Source organism: Telmatherina bonti (assembly GCF_933228915.1).
Source record: "Telmatherina bonti genome assembly, chromosome: 22".
NCBI lineage: Eukaryota > Metazoa > Chordata > Actinopteri > Atheriniformes > Telmatherinidae > Telmatherina > Telmatherina bonti.
The window spans coordinates 25,342,025-25,368,567 of NC_136631.1; the positions used below are offsets into that span (position 1 = coordinate 25,342,025).

At 38.7% G+C, this 26,543-nt stretch overlaps 1 protein-coding gene across 1 annotated transcript; it reads right to left on the reverse strand.

Moving 5' to 3' along the window:
- Window positions 1-1,928: 1,928 nt before the first annotated feature.
- On the reverse strand, window positions 1,929-25,869 carry gng2 (guanine nucleotide binding protein (G protein), gamma 2). Its single transcript, XM_079261709.1, has 4 exons — window positions 25,734-25,869; window positions 12,936-13,007; window positions 5,715-5,833; window positions 1,929-3,608 (listed from the first exon to the last, which is right to left on the reverse strand). The coding sequence occupies exons 3-4, from the start codon at window positions 5,799-5,801 to the stop codon at window positions 3,480-3,482; spliced, it is 216 nt and encodes a 71-aa protein (XP_079117835.1). The 5' UTR covers window positions 5,802-5,833; window positions 12,936-13,007; window positions 25,734-25,869; the 3' UTR covers window positions 1,929-3,479.
- Window positions 25,870-26,543: the final 674 nt, after the last annotated feature.

Here is a 26,543-nt window from a genome sequence, read left to right on the forward strand (position 1 = left end):
GTGATGTACCACCGTGTAATACAAAACGGCAAGTCTCCCCTGTCGTGGGTTCAAAACCCACTTCAACATCAAACTTTAAGTCTCTGTTAGTCCCTACTATTATTTCTTTACTTGATAATTATGATAACGTTTATACGTCCTTTAAAAATGATACTTTATGCCATGATTCAGTTGTGAATGATCTAAAACAGCGAGTCTCAACGTTTTTGCAACACAGTTCCCCTTATAAAATATTATAAAATATTTTTTCAGCCAAGTACCACTGCAAAGAATTTTTGGTTAGGAAAAAACATGAAATACAGGACTTTGTAATTCGTGTTTGGTTTATTAAACTTTAACCGTGCGAAATCTCTACTACGCTTCAACAATTGTTTGCGTTGTCAAGGCAACAGTGACTGACCGGATATGATTTGGCTCGTAAATGAAATAGTGTAAATCTAAATGTATATTCAGTTTATAAATGTACACTTACATTTATTGAAATATATTCAATATTTATATAATATTATATTTGAATTATTTTGTTTAAGGATGTTTAAAAAAAAAAAAAAAAAAAAAAAAAGATATGTTTTCAAATGATTTTCCTGTGCCCCCAGGGGTACGCGTACCCCCATTTGAGAAACAGTGATGTAAAATACTAATTTTTTTCCCCCCATAAACATAGCCAATTTTTGGCCCTTTTAAGACGTTCAAATGATTGGACTGGTTCTACATATAACACCAAATGTACACCATTTGCATAATTCTCCATATTTCCCATTTGAGATAATATTTGATTATATAAATGACTTATGATTGATATGCAACAGGTTACAACAGATTTTACTCCATTAAAATACATTTGAATTTTTTTTTTTTTACCCAAGTCGTAGCATTAAAATAATGTCAATTATTACTTTTACCATAAGATACATTTTCTAATAAATATTGCCTATAAAGCTGATGGTTTGTGCTTCTAAAAGTTGTACTATTTGGATGTTGAGTGAACTTTAGAGCCCTTTTCTGATTACGGCTAAATTTTCAACCCTGGAAACATAACATGGAGTGGTCAGGCTATTTCAAATACATCCTTCACACCATACACTATAAAACTCAAGCAAATTAATTGTTTGGCTTTGCTTGTGGCAAAAGTTGGTGGAAATGTTTAATTCCTCAAGAAGCAGGCAGCCAATCACTACATGCACATTGAACTAAATACTAGAAAGATATACTGTAATTCCTCTGCATACTATTTAGCCAATACACAAGTTAAGTTTTAGACCAATGGAAAATTATCTGAACGGCAGACAAAAAAAGAAAAACTCAAATTGTTTCAGAAGGATAGCCCTATTTTCTATTTGCCTTGGAAACCAGAACTCTAAGCTGAGAACATCACAATAAGGTTGACCACTACGATTCAACCACCTGTTACACTAGCGTGTGTGTGTATATTCATATATATATATATATATATATATATATATATATATATATATATATATATATATATATATATATATATATATATATATATAAAAATGAGAAATGAAAAACAATTTATTAATCCCCAAGGGGAAATTCAATATATATATATACATATATGTGTGTGTGTGTGTGTGTGTGTGTCTGGGTGTGTATACACACACTTTAGTGTAACAGGTGGTTAAATTGTAGTGGTCAACTTTATATTCTCAGCTTAGACTTCAGGTCTTCATTAGGAGTGGTTGACTATTGTACCATGTCACTGATTTAATGAGACATAAACTGACGGGAGCGAGTAAAGATTTTATTACAGAAACTATCACTGCATTTTGTAGGTGTGGCAGCCGTGTTTATATGAAGTTGTCATTAATTTTATTCGTCCTGTATTCTACACTTGAGGCTTGCATTACTTATCCAACCGGGAAATATGAAAAAGGCATCCCTGCACTGTGAAGAAATGAAAAGCAGCAGATTTAAAACTATACATTTACATGTTTTTAATAGCTAAAAAACATCTTTAGAAGGGTGTTTATTAGCATTATCATTCCCCACAATTGTCTTATTTTACTTTTTTAAAAAAATCAAATAAAGTTGCATAAAACTTCAAAAAATGTTAACCACACATTTGCTTTTGCAATATCCGTATCTGGTAGCAAAATGACACATTTAATTTTTTAGCAAAGTTCTTAAATATTTGGCACAGATGAAACATTTTTTGGTGGCCACACTTTTCAATCTATATTTTTAGAGTACACTAAAGTTTCAAAACAATCAATGACACAAACACAGGTTGAAAGATGCTAAAAAGAATTTTTTTTAAATGACTTGTGTGAGCAAGTTGAAAGAAATAAGGTTTTTTCTGTGTCTGTGTTGGGAGAAAGACTATGTAGATGTGTTCATATGAGATTTATAATGACATTTCAAATGGTTAAAATGGATATTTATTTAAAATTAATTTTTGCAGATAAATATCTTAATTTCCTAAAGATTGGACTTGTGCTGCTTCCCTCCCGCTGCAGTCAAGTGTCATTTGTTGTTGGCAGAAATCTTTATCAGGTCTATCAAATGGTTCTTGTTTTGTCATGTTCAAATCGAAGCTAATCTGCAAGGAAAGAGAGAAGACCGTCTGTCCATTTCATGCAAAAAATCAATGATACAAACACAAACCTTCAGAACTCACAGCACAGCACAGTTTACTTGCTAGTCATTTTGTACAAATAGTAGAAAGAGGGTTTGTGTCTGAAGGAAACGAACTGCATCACATTTTCCAGATTGATGTTGATACACAGATACTGATTTTCAGAAAAGGTCTAAAGAGAATCACAGAGCCGAATGTTTTAAACATCCCATTAAAAAAAAGTTTTCACTAAGCTGTTGGTGTAAAAAAACAAAAAAAAAAAACCAAAACAAAAAAAGCTTCAGTAATCATCTACATACAGTTACGAGAAATATATCCTGGTAAAGTTGGAGTACACACAAAATAAACTTTAAAAAAAAACAACATTCTAATAATCAGGTGGTGTCTAGTGGTAGGCGTAGATTTGTTTTGCTGTCTTACGGTGCTCCAGCCACCTACAAACCATTGAAGAGAAGGTCTGGAAGTCCCAAAAGAGCCACAAAATATTTAACTTTTTTTAGCTTTGTAATTTTTTTCTTTTTTTTTTTTTCTTTTTTTAATGTTTGTACACATCACAACCTGGAAACATAGTAGGTTGACTTGATGTCCATCACATCTCTTGGCTCCTTATCATCATCATTAGCATCATCGTCTTCATCCCATTTGTGTCATCTAAAAAGCACAGATCCCTTCAACATGCCGCACACCCCTCCAAAAGCAATCACAACCCCGTTAATAGTTACATTTTAACTCTGCGGTTTTTAATTTTCGCACTCTTCAAGTGCAGATCAAGAAAGGGGGCAATAATTGCCATGCCCTGTTACTAGAAGATTTCTACTCATTTTGAACGTCCGCGTTCAAAGTCCCACACAGAGCAGACTGCTGAAGGGCCATGCTGAGTTTACAGGATGGCACAGAAGAACTTCTTCTCCCTGAACGGGTTCTCTGAGGCTGGCACTGGCGACAACAGAGGGTCCTCTTTGGCATGAGCTTCGCAGTATGACATCAAGTCTGCTGCTGCTTTTGACACCTGCAATTAGACAAATGGCAGCATGTATGAGTGCATTAAAAAATTTGTAGTATTTGTTAAAATTTTATTCGATCTGATACCAAGTGAAGTCAGGGCAAGTATCACTGATAACGATACATTTTGCTTGAAATTTAATAGTCATTTCATAATGTTATTCTTTGATTATTTATTATGGGCATAATAAAACAATTACATTATTTTGTTTAAAAGAAAAAAAAACATTTTTTTTTATTAGCAATTTGAATAACAGAACTTTATTTTTTGGTTGTGAATGTAAAAAAAAACAACTTTTTTTTTAGATTTATTTTGTGAAAAATAAAAGGCAACAGTGCAAATTATTTGAACAAAAACTAAACCTACTACTGAGTGGCTCTCCTTCACATTCTTTGGCTTTTTAACCCCACAACCCTCTGCAAGAAAAATATCAATATCATCTAGCTAGTGTCTAGCAATACTATACTATCCTTGGTATCAATATCAATATTTGGACAGATATGTCCAAAGTTAAGCTAAGCTAACTAGCTTGGCTTAACTTGACATAAAACTGAGCAAACCAGCTTTGCTTTGCATCACTCAGGAATATAAACAAACACAAAAAGTCAAATTATAAAATTATGAATGGCTCTTTGGTAATCACAGATTTGTCAAATTAAGATTTAAAATGCTTTGTCATGTCTGAGAGGTCCTGAAAAGCTAATTGCCAAGATACCTTTGACAAAATCACACCAACTAAACTTAACACAAAACAAGAATAACTTGCTTCCCTCTTTTCTTCTCGTTTATTTTACCAATTACTCATCATTGGAAAGCCTGATTCATCACATTTACAACAAGGTAAAACTTGTAAGGTTTGTACTTCTGTGCAATGAACAACACAGCTAAATGTGTGGATATCTGCCCCCAAAAGAATTTCCCACTATATTTTTTCATTGTATGAAAAGTGCTTTATAAATAAAGATTGATTGAAAATGTGCAAAATTTTGCTATATTTTAACTGTATTCACTCTTGTGTTGAATTTAAAGTGTTACCAGGTGTCTGTCAGTCACAAATGTATGTTAACTAACAGAGAAATGACATTCTGGAGCCAGTGACGAGTTCAGACCTCAGCCCAACAAAACATCTGTGGTATCAGCTTGGGTGTGCCGTACGTGTTACATTGACCAACACAACCGCACTGGTTGACTTTTAACAACTAGCATGGGAAGTAATCCCACAGCAAAACGCAGCCAATCCTGATGACCAGCATGAGGAGAGAATGTGAAGCAGGAAGCAGTGTTCCTTCGATCACAGTAACTTGCATCAGCGCCACATTTACAAACGGACACTTAAACATGAACCAATAGGCACAGTTGTCATCTGAAGCCATATCTACAGTCGTCCTAGCGTTCAATCCATCTACCCACTGGTGCATGGCACCCATCTTATATCCCGCATTCAGGATCACTATAGTAACAGGACTCAAAGGCAGAAAAGGGAAAAAAAAAAAAAAAAGAACTGATAATTGTAGCCGGGCTACATGTGGCCGAGTATGCAGCCTCCACGGAGGTTCCTGCCCTTGTAAAAATTAATTAAATATTTAAAGAAGAATATGTGATGTTTCTTCCTCATTACTGAAAAGAAAGTCATTCAACCCACCAAGACACTGAAGGGGATTCTGGCACCTTTAAGGTGGGGTATTACCCCTCATGTTTTGCTCATTTCACAAAACACATCGTCCTTACAAGCTTGTAGTCTTAAGTGTTATTTAACTTTTCGTAGCATACCCCGACACGTAAACACTGGTGACTAACATCTATTTAATTAAAACATTTCTTAATTTGCACCAAATTTAAAAATAAAAATGCAACATGTATGGTGAAGTAGTGTAGTTTAGCACTGTTTAGCAGATAGATTTGACCTATGTGGCAATATTCACAATGTTACATAAGAATGAAAATAACATGAACCTGAGAAAAATGCATGATTTAATCCTTTGAAATGCATTTTGAATTTCCAGATTTTAGTCTAAATCCCTTTTTCGTGTGGCAAAACTTATTCACAAATAACAGTGATTAAAGTAACAATAAAATCAACTTAAAAACGGGAACAGCAGCGTGCCAGCGCACCTTTATCCTATCAATGTTGGCCTCCATCTTCAGCTGTTCCACCAGCTTCCTGGCCTGTGCGATGCTGGCCGTGTTATTGCTCGCCATGGGCGCTCTCCAGTCAGCTTCGTCTGCTAAGCCTATGTGGTGGAGAAAGAAATTCAAACAGCCCAGACATTTCAGAATGAGGATGCACACAACAAGCATGCAAAGAGGAGTGCTTGTAACAGATACCCTGTTTATTATCACATGCCTGAGAACATGCACACACACACTTACAGACACAGGCATATTATTTATGGTGTCAGTTGCTAGGCAGCCCCTGACAGTGAGGAGGCGGCAGAGAAGGTGGGAGGCGAGTGAGGGGGTAGTTCTCAGTCCAACACTGTATTTTAATTACGTGTATGAATAAAAACGTTTGTTTCAGAAACAAACCCTGTTCTTTTACAATGCTATCAGTTTTATACAAGAAACACCTCTTGACACCTCTAACCCAGTGTCTTGTTGGAACATTGTCTTAAAAATGGCATCACATGCAAATAACTTTATATAATAAAGTAATACCGGCAGAAATGAATGGCTTAGGTCTTTGAGGGTTTGAGTTTTTGAGACTGTTTGTCTGGACAGCCATCAGCAGCTTGGTGGAACTGGACCGACTTCTCTGTCGATTTAAATCTCAGTTTGATTGTACAAAATATCTTGTCTGGCATCTCCTAACCTACTGGAAGATGGTATTTAAGCAGAAATTAGATAAGAGACATTACAGGTCTGTGATACACAAACTTGTTTGTTCATGTGTCAGAGACAAAATATAGCCGTCTTTTATTGCTCCCAAAAGGAATTCTGTTTGGCTCATGTTGAAATAGAAACAGTTTTGACGAGTCCATTAGATGTTTTTCCCCCCTGTGCAACCCTATATTTCATTCAATGTAACTAATGTATGTACACCTGCAGAGTTACTTGGATTAAATTTAAGGAATCTTGGACTTTTTTTTTAATCAAATGGTGTTAAATAAATAAGCAGATTTGATGAGTTCCTGTGCAGAGGACAGATTTATTTGGAGAGCTTTCTAAATCTCTTGCCAAACTATAGCCACATCCACAGAGAGAACTTCAGATGTTGGGATGATGACAGTGGTTATCTCAAGCAAAAAAATTAAAGCAAAACAATAAATAAATAAATAAAAACACACACCTGGCAGGGGAAGGTAAAAGAAAAAGATTTTCCATTTACGTCACTAAAAGTCATGTTTTGTACTTACTGTAACCCAGAAAATCTACTGTTTCTTCCTGACCAATTTTTTTTTTAACAGTAGAAAAGACTCATTTAATGTAATTTTTCACCTTAAAAGCTTTTATAGTTTTTAATATACTTTTTTCAAGCTCTTGTTTCTTAGTTATGTTCTTCAAGCTATATAAATGCTTAGCTTTTTTTTTAAGTTAATCAACGCTGCATCTTTGGAAAAACAAATAAGCACTGCAGAACTGTGGCAGATATTCACACTGGTGCCAGTAATGAAAGTTTACTCGGATCTGCTTTGCATCTTGTCTTTTCAGTCCGATGTTAACTCTTGTCTAATTTCTTTCTCTTTCTTTTCTCTTCTGCCTCTGGTAACATCCTCTTGGGCTTTGCTGAATCAACCATGGTGTGCATCCAAAACACCCCTGTGTTAATATCCAGTTACTGGCATGTGACATGGTGCTGTAAAACAAAATGTTGGGGTCACGCGAAGCTCTAGGCTGAAACACAACATGCTGAAGTGCTGTTTCTCAGCCTTGGGTTGCTGCAGAGTTATAACAGTTCCAGGATTGTACATAGTGAATATCAGTGTGCCATGAAAGTGAGGAAGAAGCACAGGGCTTTTAGGTAAGAAACGTATGTTATATTGCTTCACAGACAGCTTGAAGAAACCTCCGCCTGGATGCCTTAACTCCACAAATCTCAAGGATCTATCATGCAAACATAGTCCTGAACTCAGTCTAATATAGTCTTTGCCTGGGTTAGGATTCATCAAAACCATCCAGCAGAGAGGCCTGGGGCTTAGTATGAAGGCCTCTGCATGCATTATATTTCTCTATCCATTTATTCCTTCTCTTTATCATCTGTCTACACAGACTTAATGGCTCTCTGTTGCTTTCCTACCCTAAATAACTCCTTATGATTAAGCGGATCAAGCACTTTAAAACAGCTTCCTCCTTGGTGTTAGATCAATCGTCCCTGCCATCCCCACTGTCATCCCCCATATGCACTGTGGTATGACTCAGTGTGGGGTCAGCGCTGATCTCGGTGAGGAGTAAAGCATGAATATTAATGTTCCAAGGTGGCACATCTGCTCCTCTGGCTGGGGAAGTGCTTCAGTAATTAAAAGCTCAGCACCAGGTCACAGGTTACACATAATTGTACACAGCAATTAGATTTGTTACTGTTGAACTGAAGGCGCCACAGTGATGCGATGGGAGCACTGGGATCTCACAGCAAGATGGTCCAAATCTCAGCTGGGGTATTATCTTTGCGTGCTGGTATGATTTTCAACCTCATTATCCTGGATTAAAATTACTGCAAGAAATTGACCTTTTACAAAACCACATCCTCAAATGGTCACTGTCCAATCACAAGTTATTAGCATCTCTGACTATGTAAGCTAGGTCCAACATTTCCCAAGCTGGTGAAGTGATGCATGGATTATGTAAATCAGCAGACAGTAGGGATCACAGGAGTTTGTCTGGAGGGGGTAATGTTTTTTTTTTCTCTTCCAGAAACTGAAAACACATCTAAAGAAGTGACTACACTGTACGTAATTTTGTGGAAAGCCTCACTCCCAGCTGAATGTCTCAAAAATAAACAAGCCTGCATATGTCGGCTCCATAGGTAAGGCAAGGGTTTTCCCGTACCAAAGGGGATAACATCAACAAAATTGTTTATCAAGGTTATGATCAATATTCATTAATAATGTGAAGGATCTCATGACCAGAAGATCACCCTCAATGTTAAGAAAGCCATCAGCTAACTTTGGTGAATGTCTAAGTCAGCTGTTCACCGTCGTGTTGTGTCTCAATCAAGCAGCAACGTTCAGCGGTTGAAAGTGAAGCTTATGCAGAAGTGCATAAAACTGCAGTTCCCCCTTCATTCACTAGGGGCTGCAAAACAGAGCAAATCCCCATGGATTTGCTCTGTTTTGCATACTCCATTATTTAAAAAGGCCAACTTCGCAAATTAACATGTTTACAGCCTGGTTCAAAAATCCATTTTTAGTTTAATATGTCAGGTTTACCTTCATGACAACTGTGAGGGGAGTGAATTTATTTCTAACTCGCCTGTTTAAACGTAATTTAATCTCGGATATCTGCATATTTAGGGACATGTCCTTTTGATTGACAGGTACCCAATCTCCCGCTTCAAGAAAGAAGAACGCAGAACCACCGCGGTTTTTAGCTTGTTTACAACGTGACTTAGCTTTAGCCTGCTTATCTCCGTTAGCTGGTTAGCTCCAGGTTTGCTCGGTTAGATCTTAGCTGCCGGCAGCTCGGAGTTTGCTTGATGTCAATCATCCACCATGACGCTCACAGACCCCTCCCAGCTCATATTTGTATTTTTCAGGCAAGATTACACACATGCCCCTGCCAAGATGGCGATGGTAGGAACCACCCACCGAGCATCAGAAACCAATGGGTGACGTCATGGAGGCTCTGTCCATCTTTTTATATTCAGTCTATGTTCTCAATGGTGGGGACCCTTTAATATCATGTTTTGTCAGTTCAACTAGTTGCATAAAATTAGAGCAATTAGCTAACTATAATAGCATTTGCTTCTTAACAAGCTATTTGAACTCATTTTGTTTTAAAATTTCATTCAGCATTTTGTTATGGAAATGCTACCCCTTAGTATTTCAACCCAGCTGTTGCTGTACAGGTGCATAATCCCTCCAATACTGCAACCCCATTTGCCTTGATCTAGAGGATATCATGCTATTGCTTCAAAATGAGTCACTAACACACACTGGGATGCAAGCTATTCCTTTTATGACATCCAGAGCTAGCTTGACTGACATTGCAATAGTAACAAAGAGGGCATGGCTTTTGAAATTAGTAAATTGTTAATCTGTAATTTTGCCAGTTAGCTAAACTTTTGAGGGCAGATTTACTGTTAAACTACAGTCTTGAAAACTAAGAGTGTAAAGATCTACAATATTTACTAAGTTCCCATTTTTCCAAGACTGAAACATTTCCTCTGACCTGAGCTGGAACATCTCAAAAAGACATTAGTTCAAACCAAGTGACACTGGGATTTATTAGAACAAGCTGCAGCAGACTGCACAGAATTAGCAGTAAAACAAACAGTCATTGCAGCTGAGGGATCTTACTTGCTCTCAGTATGAGGAGAAAATCACCTTCTAGGGTGATGCACCATCCAAAGGGGGGAATGGGTGAATTTCATTTTAATGTTAGATTTCTCATGTCTTGGTTTCAAAGTATTACTAAAGAAATACACAGTCAATAAGAACTGTGCAACTCAGGAATTCCCAATCTTTACAAACACAGCAGTCTAATGAATGCAGTAGCTCTGTAAAAATATGTCACATCTGCATGCAAGCTTCACTTTCGTCCTCCACCAAAAGAAAAAAATAGGGCAAAGACTTACTACAAAGAGACAAAGTGCAAAAATTAGTCTTTGGTGTCTTTCATATTAAGGCCATAATATTGTTTCAACACTCAGGAGAGATGTCAAAAACAGGCCAGGGTATCTTCAGACTATTGATAGGGATTTATGTCACTCTTTAAGGTTTCTGGGATGTCTGTAAAAAAAAAAAGTAGGTCTTACGTTTTTACACAAAATACATTGACACAATAGCCTAATTTATGAAGGACTGTCATGGAGAGGAGACATTTCAATAGCAAAGCAAAACTGTGCCTAAATAGGATTTCATACATAAGTGAGATTCCCTTGTTAAGTATATTCTCTTTTAGCTTAACATGTTCATGAAGCACTGTCAGGTAACAAACACACCTGTTAAAGTTAGCTAGATGGTAATATTCTCTCTCAGTACATCTATCTGCAGAGTTAAGCTCAATTGGCTGTTAAATGAGCAGTTTTGCCTCTGGATGGAAGTTAGGGCTTTTTACTGTCCAGCCAGACTGGTATAACTGGTAGTTATATAGCTGATTTAAACTTTTTTATATTGAGTTTTGTTTTTTCTTTGTTCAGAAAAAATCATTTAACCAAAAGCCATCACAAGCTCAAAATGTAGGTGGAAGCTAATTACTATGTCAAAGGATCAATTGAAAACATGAGATTAAAACTTTTAGTGTTAGTTAGCCCAGCTTTGAGAAAAAATTTGTGTAGGACTATTTAAGTTACATTTACATGTATTTTAAAAGTCTGACTAGTTGGTTTTCATTGTCCTAGATATGAGGAACAACCTAACATGACAAGGTGAAATCCACCATTTATGCAATTCACATGTGAACATTAGCATAACAAAGGAAAAGCCACCTAGCATGGCTAACCGGTTAGCATGGCTAACATGGCAAAAATTAGTAAGTATTTACTGTTGCCATCTGATGTTTTCCAACACTACATTGGTGGATGGTGATGAGTGCAAGAGCAAAGCTAGCAAATCAATGAATCAATTAATCCAATTGAGTAAAATGGCCAATCTTTGTATGAAATTGATAATTTTCTGAAATTAAACTGGCAAACTTACAAAAATTCACAAGTCTTATTTCAATATATGAAATATTATGTTCTGATTCAGGTTAGTTCACTACAACATTTATCTTTCCACAATAACCTTACCGCAGCAGGAGAGAGCCTTTCGGATGGGGCATGAGCTTCAGTGTGACCGACTGATTTAACTGTCTACACCTGTGTTAGTGTGGCTGCAGACCCGACTGGTGATACTGGGAGGAGATTCTCGCCACATTCACAGCTCACCCTGCCTTTCTGTATTTCTTTTTCTACAGTATGGATTACCTGGCAGAAATGATGTCCTGTAGCTTTCTGTATTGGATGGAACTTGACAAAGTCTGCCTGAACACTGGTGTTTCTTCACTGTGTTGTTGTGAAGGATGTGAAGGATTGTACATGTACATATTTTCAGCAGCTTTTGGAGGATTCTTCTCTGAACAATCAGCTTCACTGGCTCTAGATTTATCGCCATTACAGAATCAGTCCTCTTAATCAGTTTGTTTAGATTTTTTAAGTCTCTTACTTTGATGTTGTGTTGCAGCAGGGGAAACATCATATACATGCAGGACCCTCACCCAAGTGGTCCTCCATTGGTGATGCCTGTTCTCGAGTTTTAACTTTGGTTACTGTTTTCCAAAACTTTTATTAAGCTCACATGTCAGTGTATACTTAATCTCATGGCCAATCAAATCATATTTCAAATTTAGGTCATGAGTATGACTATAGTTTCATTTGCAGCTATAACAGTTTTTAAATATCTATTGCAAGCATTGGAAAAAAAATGGTTCCTTCTTGGTTTATCATTAGACATTCACACAACCATCTAGTCATACATAAAGTTTGTGTAAAATAAATTTCATCATCTGAAACAAAGTTACAAAGGCTGACTGGTTTTCTGGAGCTGACCAAGCACACAACTTTTAGACAAAGAAAATAGAACCTAATAAAGAAAACATGTTTTATACTAATAGCTTGGGCTCAGAAAGAATGGCTGCTGATAATGTATTAAAATAAAAAGGTAAAGACAGTAAATGAACCAAGCTGTAACTGAATCTGGAGTCTTTTCCCCTCTGTATTATCACTGGAGTGTGTCAAAATGCCACCCTGACATTTTCATATCTACAGAGTGTGATGATGAGACAGTGACATGTAGCAGATGCCGATGCTGACACGACTGATACTTTAAAGGCAGCAAAAGATTTTCAAGTAAACTGAATGTATTGTTCTGGGTATTTTAAGCTTGATAAGTTCTTCAGTTTTCTTTCAGGAAAAGGTTTTACAGCTGACCCTCTGCATCGTATGACCTCTTTTCCTTCCTTTCTGTCTGACGCAAATTCACCATAGTGAAATGCTGCATGTAGTGTCTACTTGCTGATAAACTGTGAAAGCCCAACAGGTACCTACAATAAGGGATGAGGACCTTAAGTTAGTCATTTATGCAGAATTAATGTGATCTTTCATGATCATGCCAGAATGTGCCATTGCTAACAACTCATGATGTAATGCTAACGTTCCCTTATTGTGCCACATTGGCTCTTCCTCTTGCCTTGGCTTACCTTGTCTGCTTACTCCTCCGCACACTGGTGTCAGCCTACGGTTCACTCAGCAGTTTGTGTCAGCCACACTCTCTGTAAACAGTAGGAAAGAGATAAAGATGGGTTGAAGAGTGCAAATCAGAGCTCTGCACACTTTCATTTCAGAGTTCAAGATCAATCTGGTTTAGACGTTTGGTGTGTAGCCACTCTCCTCTGATCACTGTGTGTCAGAATGTCACAGCTCCACTCCGGGGAAAATACTGATGGAGAAACATCACAACACACTAAAAAAGGAGATAAAAGAAGACCAAGTGAGGGAAAACATCTTAACTTATGGTTTTGAAAAGAATATTCTCATCTTATTGTCTTGAATGCAGCTATATCCTTCTATGGAAGCCAAGAGCAGCCTGGTTGAAACTTTTTTAATGGCATTACCTCAAAATTATAACAAATGCTAATCATAAAACTGCTTGACTTTGCTGTAAATAGGAGCTTGTTTAATGGCATTTAAAATAAAACCAAAAACATTAAACAGCTTGTTCTCCAATAAAAGATTTATATATTAATAAAATATGGCATACGGATGTTTCCCTTCTACCTTAATGGACAGTAGTGGCAAGTAAATGTTATAAAGATGGAGGGCTGTTCCAAGAGGAAAACTATCAATAATTCACTTTAACTTGTACAAATATTAATTTAATCCACAGTTCAATATTTTATTTTAAAAGGATAACTTTAGTTGCATGTGTGCTGTAAAATATAAAGTTAAACATGATTATTTGCAAGTCTATGGTTTGTTTGGTTCATAAAACAAACATGATTTTTTTTATGCTTTAAGGCCTTTACGCACCAGGACCGATGCAAATAAATCAATGATCTTTGCGCATCAAGTATGATGTGAAATTGTGAATAATTATTAAAATTATCAAACAAACGCAATGTTGATTCCACATCAAGCCACGACAACAGTGTGTTGATGCTGCAAAAGAAAAAAGAGGTGTTGGGTTTGCCCTGTTCTAGAAAAGAGAAGAGAACTTTGGGGGTTTCATTGGTTACTACAGGAGCTGAAGCTGCTTCAGGGCCATAGACAAGATATGAAAGATGGATGGAGCCTCCTGTGGTTAAAAATAAAGTCTATGCAGAAGTGCATAAAACTGCAGTTCCCCCTTCATCCGCTAGGGGCTGCAAAACAGAGCAAATACCCGTAGACTCCAATGTTAAAAAAGCCAACTTTACAGCCTGGTACAAAAACCCATTTTCGGTGTAATAGGTCAGGTTTACCTTCATGACAACTGTGGGGTAGTGAATTTTTTCACAATTCGCCTGTGTAAAAGTAATTTAATCTCAAAGTTTGGCATATTTAGGGACATGTCCTTTTGATTGACAGGTACCCAATCTCCCACTTCAAGTAAGAATAACGCAGAACAACCGCAGTTTTTAGCCGGTTAACAACGTGACTTAGCTTTAGCCCGCTTACCTCCGTTAGCTGGTTTGCTCCTGTTATAGCCGGGTTAGCTCAGTTAGCTCTTAGCTACAGAAAGCTCTGAGTTTGCTCAATGTCAATCATCCACTATGATGCTCAAAGCCCCGCTCTCAGCCCCACTTCTTTGCCCATATTTGTATTTTCCGGGCGAGATGACATGCATGCTTCTGACAAGATGGCGATGGTTGGAACTGCCCACCGAGCTTCAATTCAGCTCTTCAGAATCCTATGGGTGACATCACGGAGGCTACGTCCATCTTTTTATATAAAGTCTATGGGGCAGGATCTGCTTTAGTAGCTCGCTGCTTGCTTTAGGATGCAGAGAAGAAATAATATAGATACTCGGCCATGATGAGACAAAGGTTGAATAAAACAACAGAGAAAGTGACACCTGCGTAGCTCACAGCTGGTGATCTGTCAGTCAACATGTCTTCTCTGATTGGTTGATTATATCTATCAGATGTAATTATTAAAAAAAAAAAAAAAAAAAACTTCAGTTCAAAAATATAATACTCGCAAAATCACTGGATTTTGGCACTGATGTGAATGTTCCTAGCGACTTTACACTAATCCCATAAAAAATATTGCTGTGAAAATAAGTTGGATGAAATATTCAGAGGAGTGTAAAGGCCCTAATGTTGTCTTCCTAAACATTTAGATATTAGAATTATAAAATATCCCCCAGGGCTACCCTAAAGCACTGTTTCTCAATCCTGGTCCTCGGGACCCCCTGCCCTGCGTGTTTTGTTTTTTTTTGTTTGTTTTTTTTGGGGGGGGGGGGGTGTTGTTATTTTTGTTTTTAGTGGTTTGTTAAGAGACCAGGAAAACCATGAACAGGAAAAACCTGCATGCATTAACTTACTGCTATCTATAGATTCTTCCCAAACATCAGGTACCACCACATGAGCTGCTATTTTTTTATTGTGATCCCTTGGAGTTTTTCTATCAATGCTGACCTCAGCTTTCCCTCAACTCTCCCTCGTTTCTCCTCTTCAGTTCCAACAGATTATTTTCTTTATTCATCTTTGACTGTGCTTCTCAGTTCTCTGCTGCCTATGATAAATGGACCAATTACCCTGCATGAGCAGATCTGCAAAGGAAGGGAATTCCACCCATCGTAAATCATGGCAGCACACAACATTAAAGCCACGTTATGCTGAGACACCCATTAACAAAACCTCGCCCACAATGGCTCAGCCCCTGAGCCAAAGTATTCCAGCAACGCTGAAACTGCTTAGGTTAAGTAAAAACTGCGCGAAAACCCCAAAGAAAGAGGGAGATGGTCCTGTCACCGTCCTGATTTAGTGGAGCCATTAATCTGCATGGTTACACTGTGTTATGCAAGCTGTATAATGATTTTACCACTTCATCAACCTCAGTTATGGAGTGTGCAGCAGTGTGTTGATGTTTTTATTTTTTTTATTTTTTTTTATTTTTTAAGAAAGACGAAACAGTGTTGCAACTTGAAAAACCTTAACTTGGACACCATTTTATCTTATAAGCAATATGTCTTTTGTAAATTACTTTGCAAACATGTTAAATGTTGTCTTTGACAAGCTGCCATCATATCAAAGCAAAAGCATTATGCTAAACTTCAGAGATGCTAACTAAGTGCATTTCTGTGTTACAAACAATAATGAGAGTTTGGCTTTTGTCTCCTCATCACTACTTTAAGATAAAACACACATCATAATTTAACAAAAAACCTATTGTTTTTGTCAAAAAAAACTTTCAACTAACCTTTAGTGTGTGGCACAAAGAGCAATGGTTGTCTGAAACACAGGCCCAATCTCCATTAGCAAAAATTTTCCATAGTAATTTTTATTATTTGTTTGCAACACAGGTGAACTGTTTTAACCAATAACAACCCAACATGACATATTTGATGCACACAGTTTCTGCAACATCTGACATCACTTTGCGGTAAAAACGTTGCTCGAAATCGTGTTGAACACCATCTGATTCTTACCTTCTATCCCTTAATGGACACCAGTAAGCAGAAGATTACACTATAAAACTTCTGACATATCAAACGATAATGAAAGCTAAATATACCTAAAAAAAAACAAAACAAAAAAAAACAAAAAACAGGTTACTTTTAATTTTCTTTTAAACTTTTTGTTAAAAGGACAATTAAATCCGACCCAATCCATTTTATTTCTAAAGCACATTTTACAAACAGCCGGTCTCCAAGGTGCTGCACATCAAAAGTCAACTATATAACCTAATAAAATAAAGTAAAAATAAAATATTTAAATGAGTTTATCCTCGTCTTAGGCACCACAAGCTAGAAGTGGCCCTCAGACCTCGAAGCTCTCAACGGATTTATATTTGGAGGCATTCAGTGATGTGTTGGGGACCAGTCCATTTAACGCTTTAAAACCAAACAATAAGATCTTAAAATTAATTGTAAAACATACAGGAAGCAAGTACAAAGAAGCTCAATTGTGATGATATGATCGTAATTTCTTATCCTAATTTAAAGTCACACAAATAAAGACCCTCATATTCAAAACAGTTGAACTTTTCTAACTTGGTTAAGTCTGACGGGGTTAACAGGAAAAAGAACTTTCAGCAAAACAGTATGACTAACAATCCTTATTGACATGACCTTGTTTGATGGTTCCACAACTTATGACTGGGTTTGGTTTTATTTGTTCATGGAGGCATCTGGCTTATTGCTGAGTGACTCCCATTTGCATCTACCTTCCAAAGAAAGTGTACAGCTGTCGTTTGTTTTGGGGGAATATGAACAAAACTCAGATAATGTAGCTTTGTTAATACTGGGTTTGTGGTAACTAAGTATGTTTCAAAATATATATGCACTTTACTCATGTCCTCTGAAGACATGACGCTTTCTGACAGTTTTTATGCGGAGTACATGAAGCATCGTCACATTTTAAGCTAATATGGTTTTAAGTTCCCAGATGATTTCCGCTTTCCACATCTTTGTTTGGTCTTCAGTTATACAAACAAGTTAGTGTTGGTGGAATGTGCTAATCTATATTAATAATCAATTATCTTCTGGGTTCAAGTGGTTCAAAGGAGGTGTTCATTGTGAGAGTATTATATTATATTCAAATCCCCGTTATACATGTTTTTGAGGAGATAAAGTTGTCCCCACTTTTTCCTGTAGCCTTTACAACAACATAAAGGATATTGATGCTCTTACATAAAGCATTGTGTATTTATTTTGTACATGAAATTTGCTATACAAATAAACTTGCCTTGCCTATAAAGGTTGCTGCTTGACTTGAATCATTAACATCTTACAAACCCATTTCTGACAAATAATTATAGGACCACGTCTTCCTATGGAGGCTGAATTGTTCAGTGTGGATTAATCAGAATATTCCAGGCAGGTTACAGCAGGCCAAGACAAGACAGTCACGTCTCCTTTAATGCAACTTGTTAAGCATTAAGCATATATGTTACAAACCAGGAAAAGGCTGCAAGAAGTTCTGTAAACGATTGTTTTGGAAATATTGTGCCCTACTTTTATGCCAGTGAAACATCTTGAGTTGAATTGAACTGAGAGGAAAAAAAAAAAAAAAACGACAGGAGATGCAGCATTGGCCATGAGCGGTGATCCATTTGTCTCCTGCGTATCAGCCTTCTGCTTCCCGTACCTCCCTCTGCGGCGGACAGGTGCTCGGTGATGGAACTGAAACACCCCCAGCATGCTTTGTCCTGCTGCTAACACAGCCGAATCAATATGACCCCCTCTGCCATCCTTCCCCTGCCATTTGAAGACTTTTATTAGCCTCTTCCTCTGGGTTTTAGGAAGTTTATGTTCATCACGAGGCTCCACAGATCTGATTATAGCTGCTGCTTGAGTCAGGGTGTTGCTGACTTGCAGGGTTATTAAGTGCTGCAGGAAACATCCTGGTGTGGAAAATATAATTCCTGGCCTGTCGAGAGTGACGATCTCCCACGCACGCTTGCTCGTCCCTCCCCTTTCTTTACCTTTTATTCTCTCCTTTTTTTTTTTTTTACCAACATCACCCAAACTGAGAAATTACAGGAGCCAGGCAGGGAGTATTCTGTCCTCTGTAATGCCTAGGGTGTGAAATCAGAGCGTGGTAATTAAAAATGTGTCTCTGGCTCAGTCATCTGGACCCTGGAGAACCGGTGATTAACCTGCAAGGGTCTGCAGGGACAGCAAGAGGGAGGAAGCAACTATGCTCTGAGGGCCTCTTAAGCCTCGTGTCTGCATGAAAGCAGTTGACCATTCACTAAATACTGTGCCTTTCTTTATTGTTGTTACACCTGGCAGTCTTTCGCAGATTTCAGCGCAGTTACAGCGATAGTGGTGGCAGATTTAGGTCCAAACATTTGAATTAAACAATAGCTCTTTGTTCACATCAGCTTTGCCTCCTGAAATAACATTTGAGCAACACAGCTGCTTCTATATCGCACTGCAGAGTTAATTTGAGTTCTTTCTTTAATTTTGACATAGTTGGGGTTACAGGAGGCTTTGTAGTTTGTGTCTGTTTTATCAGTTGAGCGGTACTGGTCAACCTCCAGCTTCTTTGGCTATTTGTGGGGGAAAAGTCTATGAGGAGAAATGAACTGTAAGCTAACGTGCAACAGCAAGTGATGCACTCATTACAGCCAAAGCTACCGCCAGCAGATATGGTGGCAAATGTGAATTTGCACTGTAAAGTCAACATTTGACACCAGGAAATGTCAGCTGTAATCCTGCAAGGAACTTTGTCAACCTTGACTTCAAGATCCTGGATATTTCAACATGCAGGGTAGCGTCCAGCTGTTCATCAGTCCTGCTCACGTAGTCAGTGTTTCAATATGAAACATGGCTGTGTTTTCCTGACCCATAAACAAGTACTTTTAGTTACAAGCCTACTTCTAATGCATCAGGAAGTTACGAACAAAGGAATATAAAGCGGGAGGCAGAGAAAAAACATGACATGATGGGTCTGTCTGAAACTCTCCTCGCCTCTCATAATGTCTTTAAAAAAGTGTTTTTAGTTTTTCCTATTAGTTTGTGTCACCTCTGGCTGTAGAGCAGCTCCCTGTATTGAAAACTGATGGAGAAGGGTGCAGGAGGCTCTAGGTGCACCCATTAGGTTAGGATTATGCATTATCTATGATTTGGACCAAATGATGGATGTCTACTAACTGGATCCAAAGACAAACTGGTAAAATTTCAGTTTTTATATCATCAATGGCTTCTGTGTTCATAGTGGGACTGATTCTCAAATAAAAACAGAGTTTAAATATTTAAGTACATTTAAACTCTGATATGATTCCAGTAAACATATGGAATGAATGAATGAACACACATTTTTTTCCCCTTAGGGAACATTCAAATCAGCCTTTCTGATTTGAGTCCTTTTGCTTGGAAAGTCCGCTTCGTTTGGGGAGCTGTGAATGCACCAAATGAATTCTGATTCAGACCAAAGGACTCAGTCAGCCTACTAATGCTAATCTCAGCTCTTTCCAAGCAGACAAAATATAGGAAGCGGACTAGGAAAAAAAGTCACTTCCTGCATTTGGTGTAGCATTGCATTGTGGGTAACTACATAGCAGTGGCGATAAGAGTCCTCTGCCTCGTCTGTTGTTTATACTGCGGTCATTGTTGCAGTGTATTTCTGCAGTATACTTGCATTAGACAAAATAAAAAACCCTACACAGCGATAGTTTCATGCTTTATGTTTAGCTAACAGAGTTGTCTTCTTCACGCAGGTCTTGTCCTCCGTTAATGTTGTTGTAAAAGTTTGGCACATTTGACCAAAGTGCAGCGTGAACGCAGTCTTGTCTGAGTGGATACACCCCCCAACAACTGAGCCGAGTCCCCAATCGGACCGAGTCTAGTGGACCATCCTGATGTGAATGCATCCTGAATGTACAAATTGGGACGTGCCACCTTTTGGAGCATGCAGCTTAAATGTGTTTTTGTTCAATGCTTTTGCTAAGAGTAGCTAACACCGAACCTGACTTCTTAGTAAACCTCCATTAGCTTTCAGCTTGTTCTATCAGACCCCAATCAGCTTAATATTTCAGCTTAATAATTGCTGTACTAGGATAAATTCATAGGCAGCAGCTGCTAATCGCATGATGATTAGATTTTATATTATAAGAAATAACATTAGCATTGATAATATTGCTTGTCATGTGGGTGAACTAAACCTTTAAATAAGGCACGACATACCAGCACGCTTCAGTGTTTATGACTGTAGAAGTTGACATAGTTCTTTTCTGAGCTAAATGAGTCATTTTGTCTTTTTTCTGACTATAAATCTCACACACACACAAAAGAAATTCTAAATGCACTGTGGATTTTCAATATTGTAAGAACAGGATTTTACTACAAAAGTTTGCTCATCCAAGCGTTGACAGCGTCTGCGCGACCGTGTGACCTCAGTGTCCTCGGTACGTTGCAAGACAATGAGCTGCAGCCTACGATGTCACTGTGAAACAAGAGGCAGCGACGTACTCAGTGGATAAAATCACAAAGAACTTTTTAAACTGCTGAAAAACTTAATCAGGAAGATAGAAAAAAAAGCTGTTGATGGTCAAACCATTTCCAAAGTGACTTGTAAAGTGACCTCAGTGAGTTGAAGTAACTTAAAACTGGCCTCCAGAGTTGTTATTGAGCACAGTCAAGACAGTACTGACTATTGAATGTAATATAGCACGGCGTCCTGCCCTTGAACACGAGAAAGGCCACCCATCCCTGAACTCACAGACAGAAAGCAAGTGGTGGACACTGAGAGCTGAGTGTCAGACCTTTGTTGTCTGTGGTGATGATACTGAGTGTTACAGTGTTTCCCACACAGGTCCTGTTAATATCAGGCTCTGAGCGGCTCTTGACCATAGTGCATTTTATTTTTTCTGCTCCACCTGAATGGTGTATTAGGTTTACTTCTATTTTTAAGTCTAATATTAAAATTAATCTTAGAGCTATTATCTTATCTATTATCCATTCTCCTGCTGTTCTCTAACTATGCATCGCCACACTAGAATTCCCTCCACCGAACTTAACTTAACTTAACTTAACTTAACTTAACTTAACTTAACTTAACCCTGACCCTGTAGAGCGTCTCCAGGAGGAGGCAGCAGGCTTTGTGGCTTCTGGTTGGAATTCACAATAAGAAGTCGCCATCTTAATAAGCAAAGATATGAACTTCTTCAGTCTATTCACAAGTATCTACATTCCCTCAAATGAGGAAAATCAGAATTTATTTGTTTATTTCATTTACTGTTTACCTTTTTTATTTTTGTCATTCACTTTTTCTTCACCCTGCGAGTATCTTTCCAGCTGACACTGTGACATGTGGTCTGTGGACAGGATAATTTAGTCTTTTCTCTTCAGACCTAAGTGGAAAACCAGATAATCACAGCGTATTGGCATTGCTGAGTCACCGAAGAAAGGTTAAATCTTCTGTATATATTCTATGTACTATATAATATTCTATACACTGTTAATTAACTGTATTAGAAAGACTATGAAGTGTGCATAAACATAATGTCGGTTTCCAACATGCCTTTTGGGACTTTGCAGGTCTAAAACTAAATTAAATTTATGTATTTTTTTCATTTTCCATAAAGAAATAGGCCAAATTTGATCAGGAGAAATAAATAAATAGAATAACCAAGTGTGACAGTCAGGTTAATTTCGCCTCGCATTAAATGTACCATTAAATTAAATGTCAGACCGGTCAGACCACCATCACCACCCATGATCCTTTGATTAGCTTGGACATCTGTGCCACCCCTAGCAAGTGCGGCCCATCCTGCCATCTTAGAGGCTGTGCTGCATGTGTGTGCATGCATACATACAAACATGTGTGTATTGTGAGTTAATCTAGGTCCCAGATGGGGGGAGGGGAGAAAGCAGTGGCCCAGGAAATGATGCATCCCCTGGGAGTCAAGAAGGCAGCAGGGTGGAGGCTTATGGCTCCAGGGAGTGCAAATTTGCTCTATTACATTTATCAAATTAGATAATCAAAGTCTGCCGTGTTGGTTCTTTGTTGGATTAAAGCAGCGACCCAGTGGCTTTCTTTCCATAAAATGTTTAAAGTGTTTAAAACCTTCGATGTGGGGGTTGCGTAACAGCAGAGCGGTTTAGTGGAGTAGAAACAATCCATGACACTGGCTGTCATAAGAACAGCCACAGAGCCGAGCAAAACTAAACACAAAAAAAACCAAACACTTGTGCTTCTGTTTGACACAGGAGTAAAAAGCTTCCAGCCAGACAATGCTGGCGACTTTTAGCTACGAGTTGCTCAGATTATTCTCCCCACTTTGGAGGGAAAGCAGCCAATGTGGCCGATGAGTTTAAAAGGTTAACTTCCTGTCCCGTGTGTCACAAATAATGATCTCACCAACTTTTCGTCAAGCCCTCTGCTCCGTGCTTCAGCTGTGATGAAGCTGCAGGATTTTGTTGGGCTTTTTTTTGTGCCTGCTTTAAGCGAGAAGACACAAACACACTTTTCCTCTGGAATCCGTCACCATGCAGTGAATAACATGGCCGGTCTCCTGGGCTGTTAACAATATTACAAACATCCGGACGTGTTTAGATAGCGATGAGAGTGCTCTGGTTGGACCAGTTCATATATCAAATCACTTTTTTACTGCGTGTGTCGCTGAAAGGTGAAGCAGTTTGCATGTGTGTGTTGCAGAAATGATCCGATTTGTCACGGAGAATCAAAGATGGCTTGATAAATCTCCTTGGTTCACATTTAGAGGACTGAAAGACTCACAGCCGAGGAAGGATTTCAAGCCTTAACTCTGGACTCTGGATTCAGGATAAACCTGCTAAAACAAACCTGACCTGTTGCATGTGGTTCATCATGAGCCCTCTGAGGGCTCCAGTCCAGTGTACCTCCACCTGTCAGAGGAGAGGTGTGTCGCTACGACAACACAAAGGGATGACATGCCTTTTATTTTCCACATGAGATGCCAGTCTGTAAACGTGTTTCTGTTAGGAAACATGAGCTGCACCAGTCTGTCAGGCAGACGGACATGGAATCTGGGTTTTATTTGAGAGGAACAGAAAGTGTTAACAAGTGTGTGTAACAAGCTTAAATAACGTTAACTTACTGAAAAACTGAGACACGGAGGAAAAGAATCTGGTCCTGAATAAAAGACATAAAGGAGTATTTATAGAGGGAGCTGCTAACAAATAAGGAGCAGATGAAGCAGTCAGCAAGAGAAAACCAGGTGTGACAGGAACAGAAAGTAACTTTAACTGAAGCGGTAGTTTCTACAAGTTTGATGGACGTTGGGATGAATATTTAACCCAGTTTTAGCTTCAGTTTGAGCCGTTTTTGATAAGTGCAAAGGATAACAAGTGTTTTTATGTTGCAATGAGGAATCTGGAATATTTACTGGAGACCAGCGGTAGATGTACATACTATCACATCTCCAGTCATAGGCGGAAGAGTCAGAACCAAATAAGGTGATGAGAGGGTTTTGTTTAGCAACAACTTGGAAATGTTAAACTTTGAGACCCACTCATGACTTTTCATGGGAATTATAACGTCAGGAGAGGGATGTAATGTAAACCTAGAAAGGAAAACATTAAACTCTCATTAGCAAGCGACTGAAAATGGAGCCGTAACACAGACTCTTGAAAATCAGGACCAAAATCCTGAGACAAAAACTTGTAGCTCTGATGGGTGGCAAGACTTTTTACGTTTTACTTCACTTGCACTGAAAAAACAAACACAACTGGAAACTTGAATTATAAGGAGTATCTCTAAAAGCTCGATCTTAACACGACTTTCTGGCTCTCGTGGATTTCAGCAGCTCGGTAAGAGGTTTAGTTTTGGCTGGAAAACTTGTATAGAGCTAAAAATTTCAAGTGATTTTTTTTTTTAATTATTATTTCAAATTTTTACTTTGTGAAGATTTTCTTGCTTTGCAAGCGAAAGATTTGCAACTTAAACATTTCTGGATGCTTTACGGTGAAACCAACACCATCAAATAAACTCAATCAACACTGTTTAAAGCAAACAAGAGTGGCAGGTACAAGGGTCATAGATGGAAGTGCAGCCACATCCCTCCCACTTTGTATTATCCCCACCCCCAAAGGCTTTTTTCCCTAGAAATAACAAATAGTTTACAGTCTACATTACAAATAGGGAAATTACAGCAGAAAAGAGGTTTAATGGGCCTCAAACTGTTAAACTTGATGTTCTTAAAGAGGCTGCCTATTCCTCGCCCTGTTTCCTGTCAGTAACACCATCCAGTGGGGTCTTAGGTCTCCTTAACTATCAAGGTTTTTTTGGTATTTCTTGCTTATCACAGCGTAGTTGGAGAGCTGCCCCTGTAGTCTCAACATCGATGCGTTTGGAGCAATCTGTGGCTTCGGAGCCGCTCTTCTTCAACCCGCCTGGACAAGAGCTATTGCGTAATTCTGACTCGCACTGTGCATTTGTAATGGCCCTGGATATGTAACACGGACACACACACGACTGGATGACTTAATATGAGTTGTGCATGACGGTGTCTTTGTGTGACGAGCAGAGAGTGGGACAAATAGCACATCTGTGTTTGTTTTCTTCATTTTCTTACTATGCTGGTGTCATACTGTATCCGTCTATGGGCAGCATTAAAACACCAGTCCCCCCCCCCCCCCTCCTCCTCCTCCTCCTCCTCATCCTCCTCCTCTTCTGGCCATCTGCCTGACCCAACCACTACATGGAGCTTGTGTGGTCGACTGCTTTCTCCTCGCAGCATGGAGCGCTGGAGGGTTAAGAAGAGCCAGAAAACCTGACGGGAAGCTTATGGGATCCGTGTTTGGTTTTCTGTTTCCTCCTGTCTTTTTCATTCTCCTCTGTCAGCCACACCAACCCCCTTTTCATCCGTCTCTTTGCGTGTCTTTCCCATCCCCTCTGCTCATGCAAATATCCCCTGAAACAGATGCCCTTAATTCCTCTGGCTTCACATTATAAGATCTGCCCAATATGCAAGAAAGGAGGGAAGAAGAAGAAAAGGGAGGAAGGTGGTCCATCCTTCTCTCATTTTACAGATACACATGTATGAAAGGAGGTAATGGTTGGAGAGAGGGGGGGGTATTAAGCCGTGGCTAACCTTCAAGCAAGTGAATTTTAGAGGGAGGAGGGGATTCCATGTTGTAAAGCAGCCAGCGGCATCAATCTCACCCCTGGAGCCCTGACGAACATCAGCATGGACATGAAAAAAAATCCCTCCTCCACTGGAACACACCCTTTTTTTTTTTTTTTTTTTTTTTTTTTTTTTTGATGCGATTGACCCAGATGTCGTCCAAACACAGAGAAAACAAACTGCATCTCCTGCATGAGGAAAGGAAAATGTGAAAATGTAAAAAAACGAAAAAAAAATCCTACCTTTGTTGTGGTTCTTCTTCAGTAACCCCGACACATCCAGTCCTGTGGAGTAGTATCCAAACGTTCACCCCCTTTTTTTTTTTTGTTACACACACACAGTCAGTCAGCCGATTACATCCACACACACTCCTCGCTCTGTACGCCTTTCTCTCCCTCTCTCTCTATCTACTCCAGCTGAGATCCTCCCTGCCTCCCTCCTCACTGCTGCTGAGTCTCCACCCTTCAGCCAGCCGCTCGGGCTGCAAGAAACTACCCTCCTCTTCCTCCTTCCCTTCCTCTTTGTGTCTTTTCTTTTCTGCTATTAGGACACGTTCACTCCATCTCTCAGAGGTCCACAGGAAAAGCTCTGGCTGGCTATCTAAACAGCTACAGTAAACAAATGCATACCAGGACAGCTGACAGCCAGGACGAGCTGGAGTTTAATCCCTGCAGCCATTTCAGCTTCACGTTCTTCACTCAGATTCTGTTCAGTTTTGACAAAAATAAAAAAAGAAACAAAACTAGTCAAACCTCTACAACAACATCCTGTATTGCACACACACACACGCACACACACACACACACACACACACACACGTGTCCTGCCAGAGCGGAAGCTTTTAATCTTTACTCTACAATCACAGTGAAGCCATCAAAGATGAAAACATAAAACGCAGAAAGGAACTGGAGCAAACTGCATAAACAAACAGCAGACTGTACATGTGGTTGTTCCGGGATGCACTCAGATAGGGTTAGATGCATAAAATCAAATGTAAAATGTATGCATATCGCCTGTGGTTACATGACAGGAACTGTTACTATCATGTTACT

Excerpts from the sequence above, each read along its gene's own strand:
- gng2 (XM_079261709.1), bottom strand. The coding sequence starts at position 5,801 with ATGGCGAGCAATAACACGGCCAGCATCGCACAGGCCAGGAAGCTGGTG. Across the intron at positions 3,609-5,714 it reads CCAACATTGATAGGATAAAG|GTGTCAAAAGCAGCAGCAGA; the intron begins GTGCGCTGGCAC and ends GTCTAATTGCAG.